Here is a 17,387-nt window from a genome sequence, read left to right as displayed (position 1 = left end):
TTATATTTAAGACCGTCTTAAGTACAGTCTTAAGATGTCACGAATCAATCAGAGGCCGGTATTCATAGGCAGTTCTTATGTTCAAGATTGTCTTAAGTTTAATCTTGAGGCGACTCAGAGGATCGCATTAGAGTCTTAAGACATTACTTAAGACGGTCTTAAAATAAGAACGGACTATGAACGGACTATGAACCGGTTAATATGTGTTTTGACGTTAAAGGGAGAGAAAGAAGATGTTGAGTGTAAAAAATACAAAGCAACGCGAATAGACTTAATGAAAGAAAGCGGAATAAACCGCGAATCATTAGCAGATTGGCGTTTTATTAACGGGATGAATTGATTCGATAAAAGGGAATGCCGATCATGGAGGACGATTTAACAGCTCGTGACACGTGGGCGGGCTATCTGTCGCCGACAGTTATCCGACATGGAGGAAATAGAACGCGATAACGATTGAAATATATTAGTTACGACCTTTTATTATCTGTGACCTTTTGATAGAAATAATCGCTGTCCAAGGTCGGCGATTTTCACATTAGTGAAACGAATGATTGATAATAGACATAACTCCGGACGTCGCTTTGATGCGTTGATCGTAATCTGGTAGTTCGTTAATAATAAAATAGCGCTGAATGAACGCATGCGTGTAGATTAACTTGTCCGCGTGTGAATAACGGAATAGTATACTAAGAAAGAAATCTAGTAATAGCTACCAAATGCATTTTGTTGTGTGTACTGGCGTAATATTTAATGAATATTACTAAACGTAATAATAGTAATTTGATAATAATTATTAAATATTTATAAAAATAAAATAATTAACGATTAGTTGGTCCAATTAAATAATTTAAGTATTTAAAACCAAATTATTTAATAATATTAAACGTATTGATTATAATCAAATTATACGAAGATTTATTAAGTGATTTGATAATAGTTATCAGATTATTTGAAGCAAATAAGTGCCTAAAATATTTTATAAATATCGTCAGGATATTCCTGGACTGTCATCTTAAATAGTATCGTTTCTCATGTAAAATTTAGTTGAGCTTTTTATGCAATCAAGTTTATATGACTGAAGCTTAAGCAAGTAGTCGTCTATGTAAATGCTAACATTGTAAGTCTGTCCTTTTTAACTGAACTTCATTTTTCCTCTTTTTCTTTTCATGTTAGAGAGAAAAAAAGAAAAGGTGAACTATGCAAAAGTTCAACTAAAAAAAACATACCTTATACCTCGTTTTCTCTGAGTGTAATTAGCAAATTATTAATAATTTTGAACGAAATAAATCCGAATGAGATAATTATTATCAAATCATACAATAATTAAGACCTAACAATTTAGTTATATTCATTAAATCAAATAATTAAAAAACTAATTATTTGATATTTATGATAAATTTAGTAATACCTACCATAATATCATTATTCAGTACTTATTAGTAAGTAAGCAATTTAACTACATTTATTTGCCAATTCGTTTGATTACATTTATCTATACGATTTGGTAATAATCATCTAGCTTTATAAACAATTTCTAAAATTCGGTTAAACTATTTAGTAATAGTTATTAAATCTCTCGATTATATTAACCAAATATATTTAATTAAAACACTTTAGTAACTATCACTATCGTAACTGAGCTAAATTATGATAATTAATTTTTCTTTTCAGTTTAGCAGAGATTGAAAGCAAAGAAATTATCTCCTCGATTCACAATCAGTTTTAACAATTTTTCCTTGCATTTTTTTAAGCGTTGTCATTATGTCAAATAGAGTACCATTGTTGTAACTGTCACGCAGGAATTTGGTCTTTATTATGTTATTTGACAAATATGCTCGTTAATAAATCAAGTTGTAATCAATACACGTAATCAATATCGCGTAAGGCAATTTCTTTCTATCAAAAATTGGAGACTATGACAAGAATAAATATTAGATCAAACCGACAGCGCGATGACAGTTGTATTGATATATATGAAATTATAACATCCTTACATCCTCACAATCCTCGAGGATTATAACACAAGATATAAAAATTGCCGTGAGCGTCTCACGTAATTAAGATTAATTTTTCTTTCTGTGTTTATATTCACTCGTTCACCGAGAAGAGAGCGTTCTCTTCATTTTTGGCCTTTTTATGCTGAAACTTTGTTATTAGGTCTGTTTTCTGTGGCTGAACTAGAGTACACTTTTGAAATTTAAAGTGACATAGATATATTTTTGATATTTGGTGAAAGAGCGAGAAAGAGAATGTAGTCTAGCAGGAATATAAAAAACAGACTTATCCTAAGCAGAACAACAAGTCATTATGATATCAAAATGACGTCAAAATGATCGTTTTTCAATCATTTCCGATTCGTTTTAATGTCATTCTCGCTTTAATGTCATTCTTATCGTGACTCGTTGTTCTGCTTGGGATTATATGATATCAGATAACTTACTGATTTGTTACCAAGCTGCCGCACTTTGCACGGTAGGTAAGCATGAGTGCCCAACTGCGCCGTGATATTCGTTGGAGTATTCGAGTCGAAGTAAGGCCCCGTGTAAATCCCGTCAAATCTCTTCACCAGCGAATGAGATCTCGTACTTACCCCTGAAAGAACGTGTTCAGAAAAATGTCTCGCGTGTGTCACGGTGGTGCCGTTTACATGCGATCAGAGAGCGGAGACGGAGGGGGAAAAAAAAACGGCGCAATGCGGAGAATACGGAAATGTATATTTCTTTTGCTAAAATACGATACGTCGCGAACGTATGAAATACCCGAATTATCGCAACGACGCGTCTTTAAAACGTCCGTATAACTTACCTAGCGTCGGCACGTTATGCGGCGAATTAACATGGAGGTAGCGATGTTAGCCCGTCGCAATGGAATAATAAGGCGAACCAGATCTCGGAGAAGGGACTATTTCGCATTCGTGTGCCGTATTCGCTCGCTCCCTCGCGACGCTATTCGGAATAAATCCTATCGTGGAGTAGACCTCACCGAGGTGCCGCGCCGTGCCCGGGGGAAATGGATACTAATCCCGGGGATTCCGATCTGGGAAATCTAAAGGCGGATCAGGATTCAAGGGGAAAGAGGGAAAGAGCAACGTGGGCTTCGTTCCAACGACCTTGACGATATTACATCCGATCTTAAGGTTCGATCGGTAGAGCGTGAAATCCCACGGATGTTCATCCGGATTTGCATAGCGCAGTTGCGGTGACCATGATTTGAGAAACACTCACCGGCGCCTCCAGCTAAGTGCGAAGAATGAATACCTCAATTAGGACAAAGAAATGTTTTATGTATAGAGGAATCAGACTGAAACGTTTAAGATGCTAATTAATAAATTGCTTCGAGATGTTTTCCTCGCTCGGAATTTACATTTTGTGGCCATTACTTTATCCTACTTCTATACCTTTCACTTTGTTGACTAAATGCGACTAATTATTTTGCTAATTAGCAGAATCGTGTTTATAGCTGATGCTGTTAATTCCGCGAAGGCGCCCAAGCAAGAAGCGAGCGTATGTCGTTGTGCTATCAAGATTCGCCGAAACTTTGACAAATGACAAAGCTGGTGATAATTACGCTTAATTAAGATCAGCAGTACGATAAACGCGCGACGAGATAAGGAGTAAATATGAAATCGCTTGTACAGGCAAACCTCACTCTATTACGGCTTTATCTCGCATCGATTGTTCTACTTATGCGCATGAAAATCGCAGCTGCTGCAACGGTGCTAATTATTATTTCAATCAAACTGTAGAGTAATGAATCAAAAATTTAATCTCGATGACTAATCGACGAGCTAAGGTAAACAATGGTGCCGAGGATTTTTATCGATCAATTTTTTATTTGATTTCAAGAGAGAATAATACCTTCTGTTTTCTTTCCGAGCGAAAAATTCAAACAAAGGATCGCAAAATCAAGTTTCTGAAGTTAAATTCTTCTTCAGATTTCTATTTGTTTTTATCGCAACGATCCGTGTAATGTTCGAAAGGCGATTGATGAATTCGATCATCATTCGCAATTAAAATCGCCGCGATAAAAAAGTTCTTCCTCTATCCTTCACATTCGAAATTACATCGTCCCAGAAACGTTAAAACTGCATCCTGCAGCCGACAAATCCAACACGTTTCCGTGGGAACCGAGAGAGGTAGATTGGCAATCAGTACGCGGCTACGAGTGGTGTATTGTCAAATGTGCCGTAGGTGCCACGAATTCGTGTCTGGGGGCTGCTACCGGTCCTTCTCCAGTACACAGTCGATCCTCTCGATCTTGAGGGATGTAAAATCTGCGCAGCTGCGCGCACGCGCCCCTATCGTTTGTCGCGAGATTGCACCCTCACCACCGAGTTGGGATCATTTGCCTACCACGAAAGGAGGCACAAATAGGCGCTCGCTAGATGCTGCCTACGCCGCCCCGAACCTATTTTTCATGTCGACGTGCGGCGAGTTGCGCAAAAGTCGCGCGATCTCGTTCCTCCAGGGGTGCGTAATACAGTCATATTTATCTCGAGATTAAATCAAGCAAAGAAGCACTTGAGCGAAAGAGGGAGAGTTGACACGTTTTATCGCGGCGAGACGTACGTCGACGTGAAGCATGTAATTTCGCAATGTAACGCACCAGGGTTTAAGCTCATTGATGGATAGCTGAAGGAGCTTATGTTTATCGCGGTAGGCGCTGGACATAAATACGAGAGACGACTTGGCGTCTGCATTATTCATGTCGACGTTTTGTAAGTCGGTTTGCGTCGCTCCCATAATTCCCGAGGGATGCGTGGAAATCACGTTTATCCACGAAGATTCCGATAAAAACCGAATGGCGACACGATATTCTCGGTTGTGTATTATTTAAGAGGGCACTGAAGAGGAAATAGACCGAAGGTATAAAAAGACACGAAGGGGAGAATGAAGTAGAATCGTTTTGATCATCGTTTCTATCGAGGCACGACTTTGCGGCACTCTGAATAAAAGAGTGTTATAACCGTTTTTGACCGTAGCGGGTTTGAACCGATCTAAATTGGATTAATGAACGTTGTATGGTCTATCAATCCAACTCATTTTTTAGCGGGTCAAATCCGCTACGATCGAAAACGTTAGAGTAAAACAATAGGAGTGATGTCTTCCGAGAGTATCTGCCAAGGTATGAAAACTATTATAAAAAATCTGAGAAAGTATTGCTTTATAAATCTATTCCGCTTCACGCAGCAATAAGTCGCGATAAGGTGTCTCCCTGCCGCGTAATCGAGCGTGATAGGACGTGATCGCGGGTGGCTGGAGGGAGCACGGAAGAAGTAAATTTCTCGGAAACAGAAGGCGGATCTAAAATCGTATATTTCCCGAGAGACAATGCCGTCCGATGTATGGAGGAGACTCGAGCCGCGTCCGGCAGGGCTGCTGTTTCCTTTCCCACTTTGTCAGAACAACACGTACGCATGCCCGTGCAGTTTTACGACGTCATCGTGTGCTAAACTACCACATAAATCCCAGTTTTTTAGCTTCCGAAGGATTATTTCTCACCGACGTGATATGATTTTATAATAATTCCCACACGACACATACGGACTTACATCGAAATAGAATCACGGATCTGCGAGGTCGCTCCGATTCTTTTTCCCTAAAATAAGATTTAAAGATATGAAAAGATATGAAATACACCTACGATAATCTTCTTCCGTTCTTAACGCTTAATTTAGTTTCGTATAGTACTGATATATATATAAAATCTATTACTGAGAATTAACTAGAAAGTGTTAGTTCATTTGATCAGTTTGATGCAATTTCCCAAACGTTTTCAGCGAAGTCTGCGAACTCGTTGAAGTTGCATCAACGTCTGCAAATTTATTTTATGCGTCGAGAAATCTTCATAAGTGCTACGAGAACGCGATTTCGCGTAAGGAGCTGTAGCATCTCTCAAGGCAGTAGTTACGCCCCGAGTTGCGCCAGCCGCGTTGATAGGCACGTCGAACTTCTCCGTTTTCTGGGGGAACGAACGGTTAATCACCGTGGCGAAGTATAATCAGCGGTTGTGTAGCGCACTCTACCATTGCACGCGTTTGTGCGCGAGTAGGTACTATACGGATCGAAAGTGCATAATGTATCGGCGAGAGTGATGTCGGGATAAACCCGCCATTACCAGCTCTGAAACTACAAACTCCTCGTAGTATCTCTCTCGTAGTTGAGAGCAGTTAGCATACTTTCCAAGTGGTTTACTGCCAGCGAGGGGGGAGGGGAGGCGAACCAAACTACACACCGATCCTTAGACAAGAGCTCGAGTAATTATTCGACGAACGGCCGTGCAAACCAATTGCATCGACCGACAGTCGTAGTCGACGTTTTTTCCGCGCGGCTACGAACGCAGACGAGTTCGACGGCGATAATCCGATTTGATCGGCGCTTTGGATTTTCCGCTCGTGCTCCATTGGATCCCAGAATTGATCACGCCTCGCCGAAGAGGCAGGCTCACGGAGCGAGAACGTTCCTTAAGCAACCCGAAACGCGTCAGATACTTCATCGAATGATCAAGTCATCGCGGTTAAACGCTGATACGCTTGGAGGAATTGTATATTCGCGTCGTCTGTTCAATCGAGAAATCGCTTTCAGAAGGTAAGCCTACAGTTGGTCTCTCGTTTCTTTCCGTCGTAGTAAAAGATCTCCGCACTCCACTCGAAAGGAGAGCTTATCTCTCCTTATCTCGATTTATGATTCATAACAGACTGAATTCTACAATCAAAGGCAAGTTACCTTCGACAGAGGAACAGTTCTACTAGAAATTGGTGTTTCTTGCAAGTTACTCGAGAAAGCTTTCCGCTTCCGAAAGATTGGATCGAACTCATGTTTAAAGAAGAGATGCAAAAATCATCCAGTACCTTCCCACCGAGATGTCTCGAGTGCAGTAGCTAAGCTATCTCTCGCAGATAACATGTACTCGCAGAATGCATGAGTGCACTTTCCAGAACGACGCCGTGACGTTCCTGTTTCAGCGGATTTTAAAGCGCGACCGCATCGCGGTGATGCAGCCGCGCGAGATGAAATCGATAGACACGTCCCTGAACGACGCCACGGAGGAAAGGGGGAACGCGTTCGTCTCTCTCCTCGTCTTCATCCCGTGATGATGGAATCATCGAGACGACACGCTGCTGATCCCGCAGAGACGCAGGGTGGAAGAGTGGTGGACAAAGAGGAGGATGTCGAGAGGGTGAAGGGGAGAAAGAAAAGCAGAAAAGGGGATAGAGAGAGAGAGAGAGAGAGAGAGAGGGGGGGGAGAAGAGAGAGAGAGAGAGAAAGAACAAGTGTGGAGAGAGGCACAATGCTGCGGCGCGACAAACAAGGGTGGCGCTAGATACGGTCCTGGACCGGGACCGGAGGTTGCGTCCCCCCCTTAGTCGTCTCCGTCCTTTGTAGTCCTTATCTATTCTCGCGTATCCTCGATCCTTCCCCTCCTGTATGATCTCCACACTCGGTATCCGCCGGTATTCGCGACAGCGGGAGAAACGCGCACGAGTGCGCGGTACGTACGTTCGTAAATGCATGCGGGGCGCGAGGGAGAGGATATGCAACGTACTGCTACACCCCAAAATCTGATCGATCCATCCGCGGCACGAGTTCCATGCGAGCCCCGCCTCCTCGTAAATTGTACGATGATGTTCGATAATTCGATCACCACCCGTCTATCTACGTGTATCGCATGAATCGAGTAATCGCTATTTACAGCATCCCCCCCTCTGACAGCATCTTCCTCTCGGAGCCTCGACCTGATATCTCGACGCCGCCATCTGTTTCATGGATCCGCGTCACAGTGTGGAAATGTATGTTTTTTTTTTAAACTGTATGACAAGCCGTGGGATCTCCCCGTGAATGAGGCTTACCGGTAATGCCTAGTAGGATCCAGCACACGAGGCACAGGACGTAGTAGTTGACGTAGGAGGACCTCCTCATGATGATCACGACGACGACAACAACAACGGCGACGACGACGACGGCGGCGTAACTGTCCCCGATAACGGGTCCACTGACATCTCATGGAACACCGCGATGCACCTCTTTCTCTCGGCGCTCCTCCACTTAATAATCCTCCGTCGTCGTCCCGTTCATCCTCCAACAGCAGCCGGTGCTACCAGGACCCGCGCATACTCCCGCGTTACCCGTCGTTGCAACCCTCTCGTTGCAACCCCCCCGTTGCGCTCTTGTTGTGCATCCACCGATTTTCCTTTACTCTCCGTTTCCTTTATTCTCTTCCCTTCTCTTCCTTCTTTTCAAAACACTCTGATATATCACATTATCTCGCTGTTGGATACTCGCGATTGCAAGTGACGGAACGAAGCCGAGGTACGAGGGTCTAATTTGTGGGCGGTCTCGCGCGCGAGGTTCACCGTACACCAGTATATACCTTCTTGTACTGAACCGTGGTTGCAAGAGATTAGTAACCGATAAAATTTTTCTTTATTACTCCCGAAGAAGACGTAAAGTGTCGCGCGCACCAAGGTCACGAAGCGGTCTGCCTGCGTTCAATCGGGCCACCCCTCCCCACCTCCCTTTCTTTTATTCCGCGGTTATACCCCTCGTTCTACGGACGCACGGTATACTCGGTGTGGATCGGTCGGTCGTACTGTGAAACGCGACCGGGTTTCCCGTACTCGGCTCGTCCGTGGTTCGTCGTCCCGGGCGAAGCTCTGAAACCGCCGGGCCTCCGGTGGCACTGCCCGCGCCCGCCCGGGGATTCCGCGCAGGCGTGCTCTCTCTCCTCTACTCCGGCGGCGATCAGTCAGCCTCCTCCTTCCTCGAGGCCTTCTGCCTTTTCCGCCGCGCGCCTTCTCTCCATCCCCGTGCTCCATCCTACGGCTTTGCGCGCTCCGCTCCACTCCGCTCCGCTCCGCTTCACGTCGCGTCGCGCCACGTCGCGCAGCTCTGCCGTTCCGAATTTTTCTTCCTGCATTCCGCGTCCTCGTCTCTGTCACATTTCTCTTTCTTTCTTTCTTTCTTTCTTTCTTCTATACCGCCGGTAGCCGGCTTCCTATGCGTGTCTTATGCGGCGACAAGACTCTGCAATTACTACTCGTCCCGCAAGCACGGATAAATTTCACGCTTCTTACACGACATCGTCATCTCCCCTTTCTCCTCACCTCGGGGGTTGAATGGCACGCGACCTCGGACTCGCGTCCTGTCTCCTGTCAACCGTCTAAGGAAACTTTAAACATCGCGTTCCATCCGTAACCGCGTGTCAGGTTGCGCACCGGAGCGTTTCCCAACCCGCCACGATCATCACACGCTCGTTAATAATCATTAAAGAGCTTCGGTGCTCCGTAATTGCCCTCATCGTCTTAATTTCCATATTTTATTTTCTCTCTGAATCTCTCTGTACTTGGGCGAGCAGACTCCATAATTTCAAATATCGGAGTCATCTTACGTCGTTCTCGTTATAGTTTTGTAACGTGTAGATTTCAACGTGCGGTCTTAATGACATTTTCGACATTTTCGACATTTTCTCTTCCGGACTCTTCGGAAGAGAAATTTTTTCTTAATTTTTCGCGAACGTATATCTAACGTATATCTAACGTTTAACTCTTAGATTCGCTCGGGTTTCCCATATTTGTGACTGAAAAGTCTCTCACATTAAAGCAGTTCTTCCGCAAAACGCGAAATGAGTAATGAGAAAGGAATCTCTTTACCAGATGACATACAAATTATGTTTACGCATTCTCGAGAATATAATTACATTTGTGGAAAATTAAATTTTTAACAAAAGTATTCTGTATAATTGGATATGTATTCATACACTACGTTAAACAATGTTTCGCGGATATTGTAGCTCAGCTACCTATGCAATATGCAACGTTGAAATTGAAGTAGACCGGTTGGAACAGAATGGCGGAAATGTATTTGGAGTCCTTCGTCCCACCATGGAAATCCAGCGCGCTTCATCGTGGACAAATGTTAAGCCGCTTTACGGTTATGAATCTTATCCCCGGAGACTGATGTGGCAGTGGGCTCGGTTATTTAATAGGAAAAAAAGAAAAAATACCAGCCGTCGCGCTTTTGTTCGTGCTCTCCTTCGACACAACGGACCGTTCCGTATCTGCACCGCTTTCGCTCTTCGAGACGTTTAGACAATACAACGCGTCCCTGATCTTGTTTCGCTTTAATTCAACTGACAAAAGTTTAATAGTCTAAAAATTTCTCTCCCTTTTACTATTTTATTCTTTATATCGCAATTCTTTATATTACACACATTGTATTCGATATTCTTATATATTCTACTTACGTTTTCAACGAATAATTGCTATTGTTAACAGATAGCTAAACAAATAAATAAATATTTAATTCGCCGATTCTACGAATTCCTATTTCGATTGACGTCCATTATTTACGACAACGAGGTTTTCTGCTTGACGTTATCTAGACGAATATCGTTACCAACTTTCGTGTTCGCTCGCCGAAATTAACCGCCATCGTCTTCGGAAGTAAGTTTTCGTATCACGCCGAGTTCACGGGACACCGACGTAATTTGCATGAACGACGGTATTTGGTAAATTGTATAACTTTTCTTCTTGATGATCGACTGATCTCATTTGTATCCCTGTTTCTATTTTGGGACTTTCTTGTCTCCTCATCTACACATGCTCTTTATTTATATAAGTTTGGAAAATTAACGCTACAACCTTCGTTTTCTTTTCTTTATTTCGCATAAACGTTATTTAATCGAAAGAAACAAATGTACAAGAATCTCATGCAAAATATAGTTTACAATAAAATCAGCAAATGAATATCAAGTGCTGTAATTTGTGCGCAAGATTCATATTTAATATTTAAATTAAAATCTCGAACGTTTCGGCTATCCTAATTCGTTATCCTCAGCGAATAATCATTGTAGCTTCCTGCTCTCGAATTAGAATCAAGTCACTTTAGATAGCCATTTTTAATATACTAACCCACCGTAATTTGTAATTATTATGAATTATTAAGAATGGCGCCAGACTGACGACTTGGCTTTAATTGAAACGTGGAAGCATGGGAATGATTATACGTTGAGAATGACACGAATTGTAGCCGCAATATTCGAGATTTTAATTTAAGCATTAAATGTATATGACCTTGCGCACGAATACAGTGCATAATTCTCATTTCCAGATTTCGTTACAAATATTTTAAATATCGAGGGTCCATTTACTCTTTCTTTTCTCATCCATCATATAGGTAAAATAAAATTATTTATGTCAATGCGGATAGATATTATATTTAAATATCGCTCTATTGTTATATTTAAAGCAGCAACTATAAAGCAGTAGTATGCCAGATAAATAATAATAGTAGCTTTTTTCTGAGGTCAAACAACGCCGTGGGATTATCTGGTTGCCGATCGAAGCAGACGAAAACTGATCGGCTGTTCGCTCACCTTTTATGGCCCTTCGCTTTACCTTCAGGCAAAGCGAAGGGTCGTGTCACCGATGGAAAGTCCTACGCTTTTCATGGTGCATCGACCTGACTGGGTTCAACGTTAACGTTGATCGGCTTCGGAACTATGCATCTCTCGACCGTTGGGTTACGATAAACTTTACACACGACAAACTGTCGCAGAATCGACAAAAAGCACGGCAGCTGATCATTCTCGCGCGAGCCGATTATTCATTTTTTATCAGTACGTTCTATTCTCTCTCACTTTTTCTCCATCTTCTCCCGCTTGGACATTCCGCTTTTGTGTCGCTTTTGAAACACTGAAACTTTCAGACGTGCCGTGCGCTAAACTCGTCCCTCTTGTGAGAGAATTAACGGCGCGACGTTATAGGCGACGGTGAAGGGACCCGAGGGGGCCATTAATAAAACGTCATTTACTCTTAAACGATTTTCCGGCTTTCCCTCTTGTGCTTGCGACAATTCCACCGTCCCGTCGTAGAGGATAAGCTATACGCTACGACTCAAATTCCTGATACTAATTCCGAAGTTAGGGGGAAGAAAATATTCTGATTTCGTTGCATTTCATAATTATAGAGTACTTTCAAGTAAGAATCTGATCACGCAACAGTTTTTTCGCGAGACAAATATGACGGCAATGACTACGCAGAAAGAATGGTTTTACTGAAATAACTAAAATTTTAGCTGGATACAAATCTAAAAATAATTGTGTCAGATCATGATAATAATTATGTAGGGCGCTCAAATTGATCGCTAGGATATAAAAATTTTGTTAACCATTACTCATCATGCTTGAGATTTCTACAAAATTATTTTGATAGTTCAATAAAATTATTTTTAAATCTGTATCTATAATTGAGTATTTCAGTAAAATTGTTCTTTTCGTGTGTTGCAGAGTGCATAGAATGGACAACGCGAATCTTATATAATTTATTATACTCTACAATGCAAAATCAAATATCGTCCGCCATGTTTGTCTTATGATCAGACTCTTGAGGGTCTTACTTGAGCTTGAGGATCTCCTTAACAACCTTTGCTTCGTGTATTACACCACATACAAACGAAAATACCGGTAGTCTAGACAAGAGCAGGCGGTAGTTATTCCAACCAGAACACAAGCTAACCCAAGTTATAACATCAAAGTAATATCAAAATGGCTTCAAAATGATTTCTAAAAGTTATTTTTCTTGAAATAAATCGTAACCAAAGAATCAAATAAATACGATTTACTTTTAATGTCATTTTGACATTGTTTTTTGAAATAGTGCTTTTCATTGGCAGAATTAATGCGCACTCAATGCACTTTAAAGCCGATATACAAATCGATATGAAATATATATTTAATAAAAATATAGAAACGAATTAAACCGCAAAATATTCAATGCATTTTATTGTGCTATTTGATAAAATACACATTGGGCATTTTATCAATTGAGATATCTCACTTTTATACATTTAGATTAGAATAATGTACAACAGGTGCATTGAGTGTGCACTAGTTCTGCCAATTAAAAACGCTAAGTGAAGATATGAATCAACTACTTTTGATTGATCTGCCATGTTTTAGCAACTCCTGAGAGAGAGAAAGAGAGAAAGAGAGAGAGAGAGAACATGATAAGAAAAAGATAGAAAGAGAAAGAAATAATGAAGTATTATAAATATATGTCCTTTTTTCTCTGTGTGATTTTGCTAAAACTATAGTAAATATATGTCCTTCTTTCTCTATGTGATTTTGCTAAAACTAGAGAGGCCCTACATATAAAACGGTTCGTGTCCAGACTTTGATTATAGGATCTCTAATCTGGATTATAGGTATTTTCGTTTATATACGATACGATACATGAAGCAAAGGTTCTTATGTGTATGTATAAATGGTTATGTGTATAATATAAAGGAGGTTTCTATTGTGGAGAGTAGGTACAAGGGGAGAAAAAAAGTTTTATAAAATATGTGAACGTAAGTGTCACACGCAGCTGCAGGTGCATCGGAGTGCATACTGTCGCGTTTTCTACTCACCGGGATGGCGGAGAGACTCCTCGTCCTTTCTTTTACGGATATCCACGCGACGGTGATCCCGAATTTTTTCCCGCGTAGTTTTATCGCCCACGAAGTTTATCTTTTATCAGGATAATCTACGGTAAGAGGCGGACGCGACTGTCGCAGGCGCGTAGATTGATAACAGTATCGATACAGCGGTAGAAAGTTTTCTCGACACTCCTCTCTCGTTCTCTCTCTCTCTCTCTCTCTCTCTCTCTCTTCGTCCGATGAAATCTCGCCGTCAAGGTACACAACAACAACAACATTATTGACACTCAGCGTCGCGATGGGTGGAAATACAACCGCGAAACTGGAAATATCGCATTACGTTCGGGCATGTGAGATTTTCGAATTCGAGAAGAGACGTTACAATGCGTTTCACATTGCAGAATGAAACCGACCATCGTCAGGGGATCGTCTCACAACTATAATACATATATTGAAACGCATTCGGTGTATTCGGAGTAAACGAGCGCACGCTGATTTTAGTAATGATTCGGTGCGGTTTTGTAAATAAATATTTCCTCGCATCCCCTCATTAACGGCGCCACGTGTAGAATTTTTCCGAATCGACGAAGGTTTACGTCTGTGGAATCAGATAATTTAGGGCGTACGTGATTCGAAAATAATTGGATAACGTGTGGCGAAACGCAAAACTTTTGAATGCATTTTGCGCACCCGTCTCTACCTTCTTCTCCTCCGCCGCCCCTTTTTTCCTCGTCCTTCGTTTATATATCCATTTTCGCGGAAAGTTAATTTGTAGAAAGCTCATGAAACACGTAGAATAAATACATTCTTCCCGTTTTAATGGCGCGACGGCTCGTGCAGGCACGCCATATCGGTGTCGTTTGTCATGCACGAAGCACGAGCAACGACGTTATCGCGTTCACGATTAATACCCCTGACAAATCGAGGCGCAAAAAAGGGAAAGAAACGGCGGAAGCGCGGCGGGCTCAACTAGGAAAGACAGAGAAGTTGAGAGAGGACAGACGAGGACTGAGCGAAACTGTGTGTCCTGTCCTCGTTTCGCGAGAAATTATCGACGCGCGACCCACGCCTTGAAATTACGCCACGTTTATAGGACAGTGGTGCACTATGCATCTCTTCCAACAATTTTGTACCCAAGGTAGAGATCAAGTTTGCGTGGATAAATTTGTAGAATAAAATCCATGGCAACATATAAAAACGTATGGCAGAATTGAAAAGAGATGAGGAATCTTTTTGTGGAATCTCCGTTAAAGGTGATCCTACGCGGTCAATAATACTGTCAATATTAACAAATACAATATTATTGTGTGCGGTTAATATCGATGGATTACCGACGGTGATCTAGATTTAAATTCTCGAACATCTCAGTATTACTTTATTACACTGTTAAAAATTTCATGAAATTTAATATACTTTTAAGTTACACAATTTGAATTTAATTTCGTGACATTAAATTTTATGTATTTTTGAACTGAAAAGTGTATATTTGTGTACATGAAATTTAACGTATTTTTCATGAAAATTCATGAAATTTAATGTACACGTTCATTACATTTAAGTAACTACTATAAGTTAATTTTCAGTTAAATCATTCATTACTTTTAATTTCATTTATAACCACGAGCTTCATTTACATGTAAAAGAAGTTTTTCTAACAGTGTAGGATTATCATAGTATAATAGATATTATACGTAAAAGTAAAGTGAAATATATTGTCAATAATATTGTAAGATTGTAAAAATACTAAAGATATTGATGCATGCTGTTAGTATTATTAACTCAATATTATTAATCCGTATTATTGATTGTGTAGAGTCACCTTAAGAGTTAACCGTGAGTTGTGGAACTGAATTTAAGACATAAAATTTAAGCAAATTGGCCAATCACAGAGAACGTACTCTTTAAATTCTTTGGAGTAGACCGTCACTTTAAAGAGTGAAAATTGAGCCAGTCTTGAAAAAGAGTGACTTAATTTTCAATCTTTAAGGTCTGGTTGCACCAACGTAGATTAACTTCAATCTCGGTTTAATTTACTCTTCATTTTTTACTAATTTTAAGAATTAGAAAAAGGTAAAGAGTAAATTAAACCGAGATTAAAGTTAATCTACGTTTGGTGCAACCGGGTCTAAGAATGGCATTTCATTCTTCAAAATGACAATTCACTTTAAAAGTTTTAGAAAGGTTTAGCAAAGTTATTGTCTTACGTTCTCTCTATTCTAATTGACCAATTCACTTAATGCTTACTGCTTTATGTTTTTCTATGTGCTTCTGGTTTTAAAGAATGCAGCAAAATCGAACGTTCGTCCACTTTCTCGCGGAAAAGGAGTCGACGAAATATCCAATAATAACGTGAGTAAAACCGGTTGATGGCCGACGCTTCAATGAGTCCCGGGCAAGATGTCGTCGCGCTTGTAACGTACTATTCTTCTCTCTGTGGATGATTCATTGTTGGCGCCGGACTCCAAAGACAGCGCGAGCACGCTCCATTTGACTCGCTTATATCCGGTTTTACCCTACTTTCTTTCATTATCCTCGAACACATCCGCGTCCGTTTTCCGCAATTTTCCTGAAACGCGGCGTGTTGCCGCGGTTAAATTGTGTCGTAGTGACGGAAACCGGGTCACCGTTTCACTTACGCGAACGTTTGTTCATCGGGGAAACAAGTAGCAGAAAGGAGTCGCGAGCGCGATAAGAACGAGGGAAACGATGGAAACAGAGGCTGTGGCATGAATAAAGTTTCGAAGGAGGGAAAGTCAAAGCGCGTCTTTTGGGATAGCACCATTCTAATTGGGACGGCCGTTAATTAAGATGCGCTCGCTCGCGTTCGCGTTCAAGCGAAGACGACGTAGACGTAGACGTCATCGTCGTCGTTGTCGTCGTCGTCGCGACACAGCGCGAGGGACTCGGCGGGACTTTGTTCGTGAAAATAATGATCTTTCCATTATCCGGCCGTTGCCGCTGTCCGTCCTTTCCCAACCATTGTCCTCTTCATCGTCCACGTTATCGTCTTTATTGTCCCGCCCGACGACGTGCCGGTGCTCCTTCCTTTTTTCCCCATCGCGGCCGTATTCCAGAATAAACGGCAGGGCGCGCGATGAAAAATGCTCCGAAGATTACGAATAAAGGGCCGTCGGATTATTTTCAGTTGCATACCTGCGCCACTTTTCACTGTCATTAATTCGCTCCTCATCTCCGCGAATCTCACGCGTGACATTCGAGTGGTTGATATCGCGGACGCGGTGTAATTACCGAGACAACGATTAGCGTGACATTTACGTCTATTTACGGAGTTGGCTACACGTGTTTGACATTGTCGACAACAAGGTACTGCCATTAAAAAAATTAACTGAATATAATCAACGTTAAGTAAGATAAATAGTAACGCGCAATAATCGGGAGGGCGTACAATTGTTTGTAAGGTAAATTCTATTCTACGATTCTTTAAAGTCGCGCCGTAATGTTGTGCCGTTATTGACATGGCAACGCGACTCCGAGCTCGTCAAAATAGCAATAACACCCCCGCGGAGCAACGACTGGCGGTGAAGGATGCAGACAGAGGTGTAATTATCGTAATGAGCCACTCCAAAAATGGTTGGGCTTGACATTATATTGACGTGAGCCGGACGCGAGCTGTCGGGCCTAATTTTCACGCTTCACGGCTCATTTATCGTCATATTGTGCCAGCGCCACGTAGGTTCAATATACATATTTTGCGACCATATAGGAAAGAAGAGAAAGTCAAGCTTACCTCGATATACGCTGCTTCCCCTTTAAAACGCAACGTGCGAACGCGGCCATGCTGAAAATTAATCACACGTTAAAATACCGCGATCCATCAAGGTCAACTGTGCTGTTCCTGAAAACGAGCGAGAGGTTATTAAAGTGCATGAAAAGCATAAAGCATCTCTTGAAGGGAAAGAGAGATTATATCTGTACGCAAGTTTCACGATGACATTTTGTTATGTCAAGAAA

The 17,387-nt window shown here is 41.6% G+C and overlaps 1 protein-coding gene across 1 annotated transcript in view; it reads right to left on the bottom strand.

Annotated features, from left to right (window-relative positions):
• LOC105148449 (neurotrimin) overlaps positions 1-17,387 on the bottom strand; it is a 27,245-nt gene extending 9,858 nt beyond the window's left edge. The window contains exons 1-2 of the mRNA XM_087410865.1: positions 7,850-17,387; positions 2,441-2,592 (exon numbers count right to left, since the gene is read on the bottom strand). Of these exons, the coding sequence (XP_087266991.1) occupies positions 2,441-2,592; positions 7,850-7,919 (222 nt within the window). The 5' untranslated portion in view covers positions 7,920-17,387. The remainder of the gene's footprint in view (positions 1-2,440; positions 2,593-7,849) is intronic.

The sequence above is a fragment of the Acromyrmex echinatior genome, chromosome 11, assembly GCF_024713525.1.
Source record: "Acromyrmex echinatior isolate Ae372 chromosome 11, ASM2471352v2, whole genome shotgun sequence".
Lineage (NCBI taxonomy): Eukaryota > Metazoa > Arthropoda > Insecta > Hymenoptera > Formicidae > Acromyrmex > Acromyrmex echinatior.
Note: the sequence above shows the minus strand (reverse complement) of the source record. Positions and strands in the feature narration are given on the sequence as shown.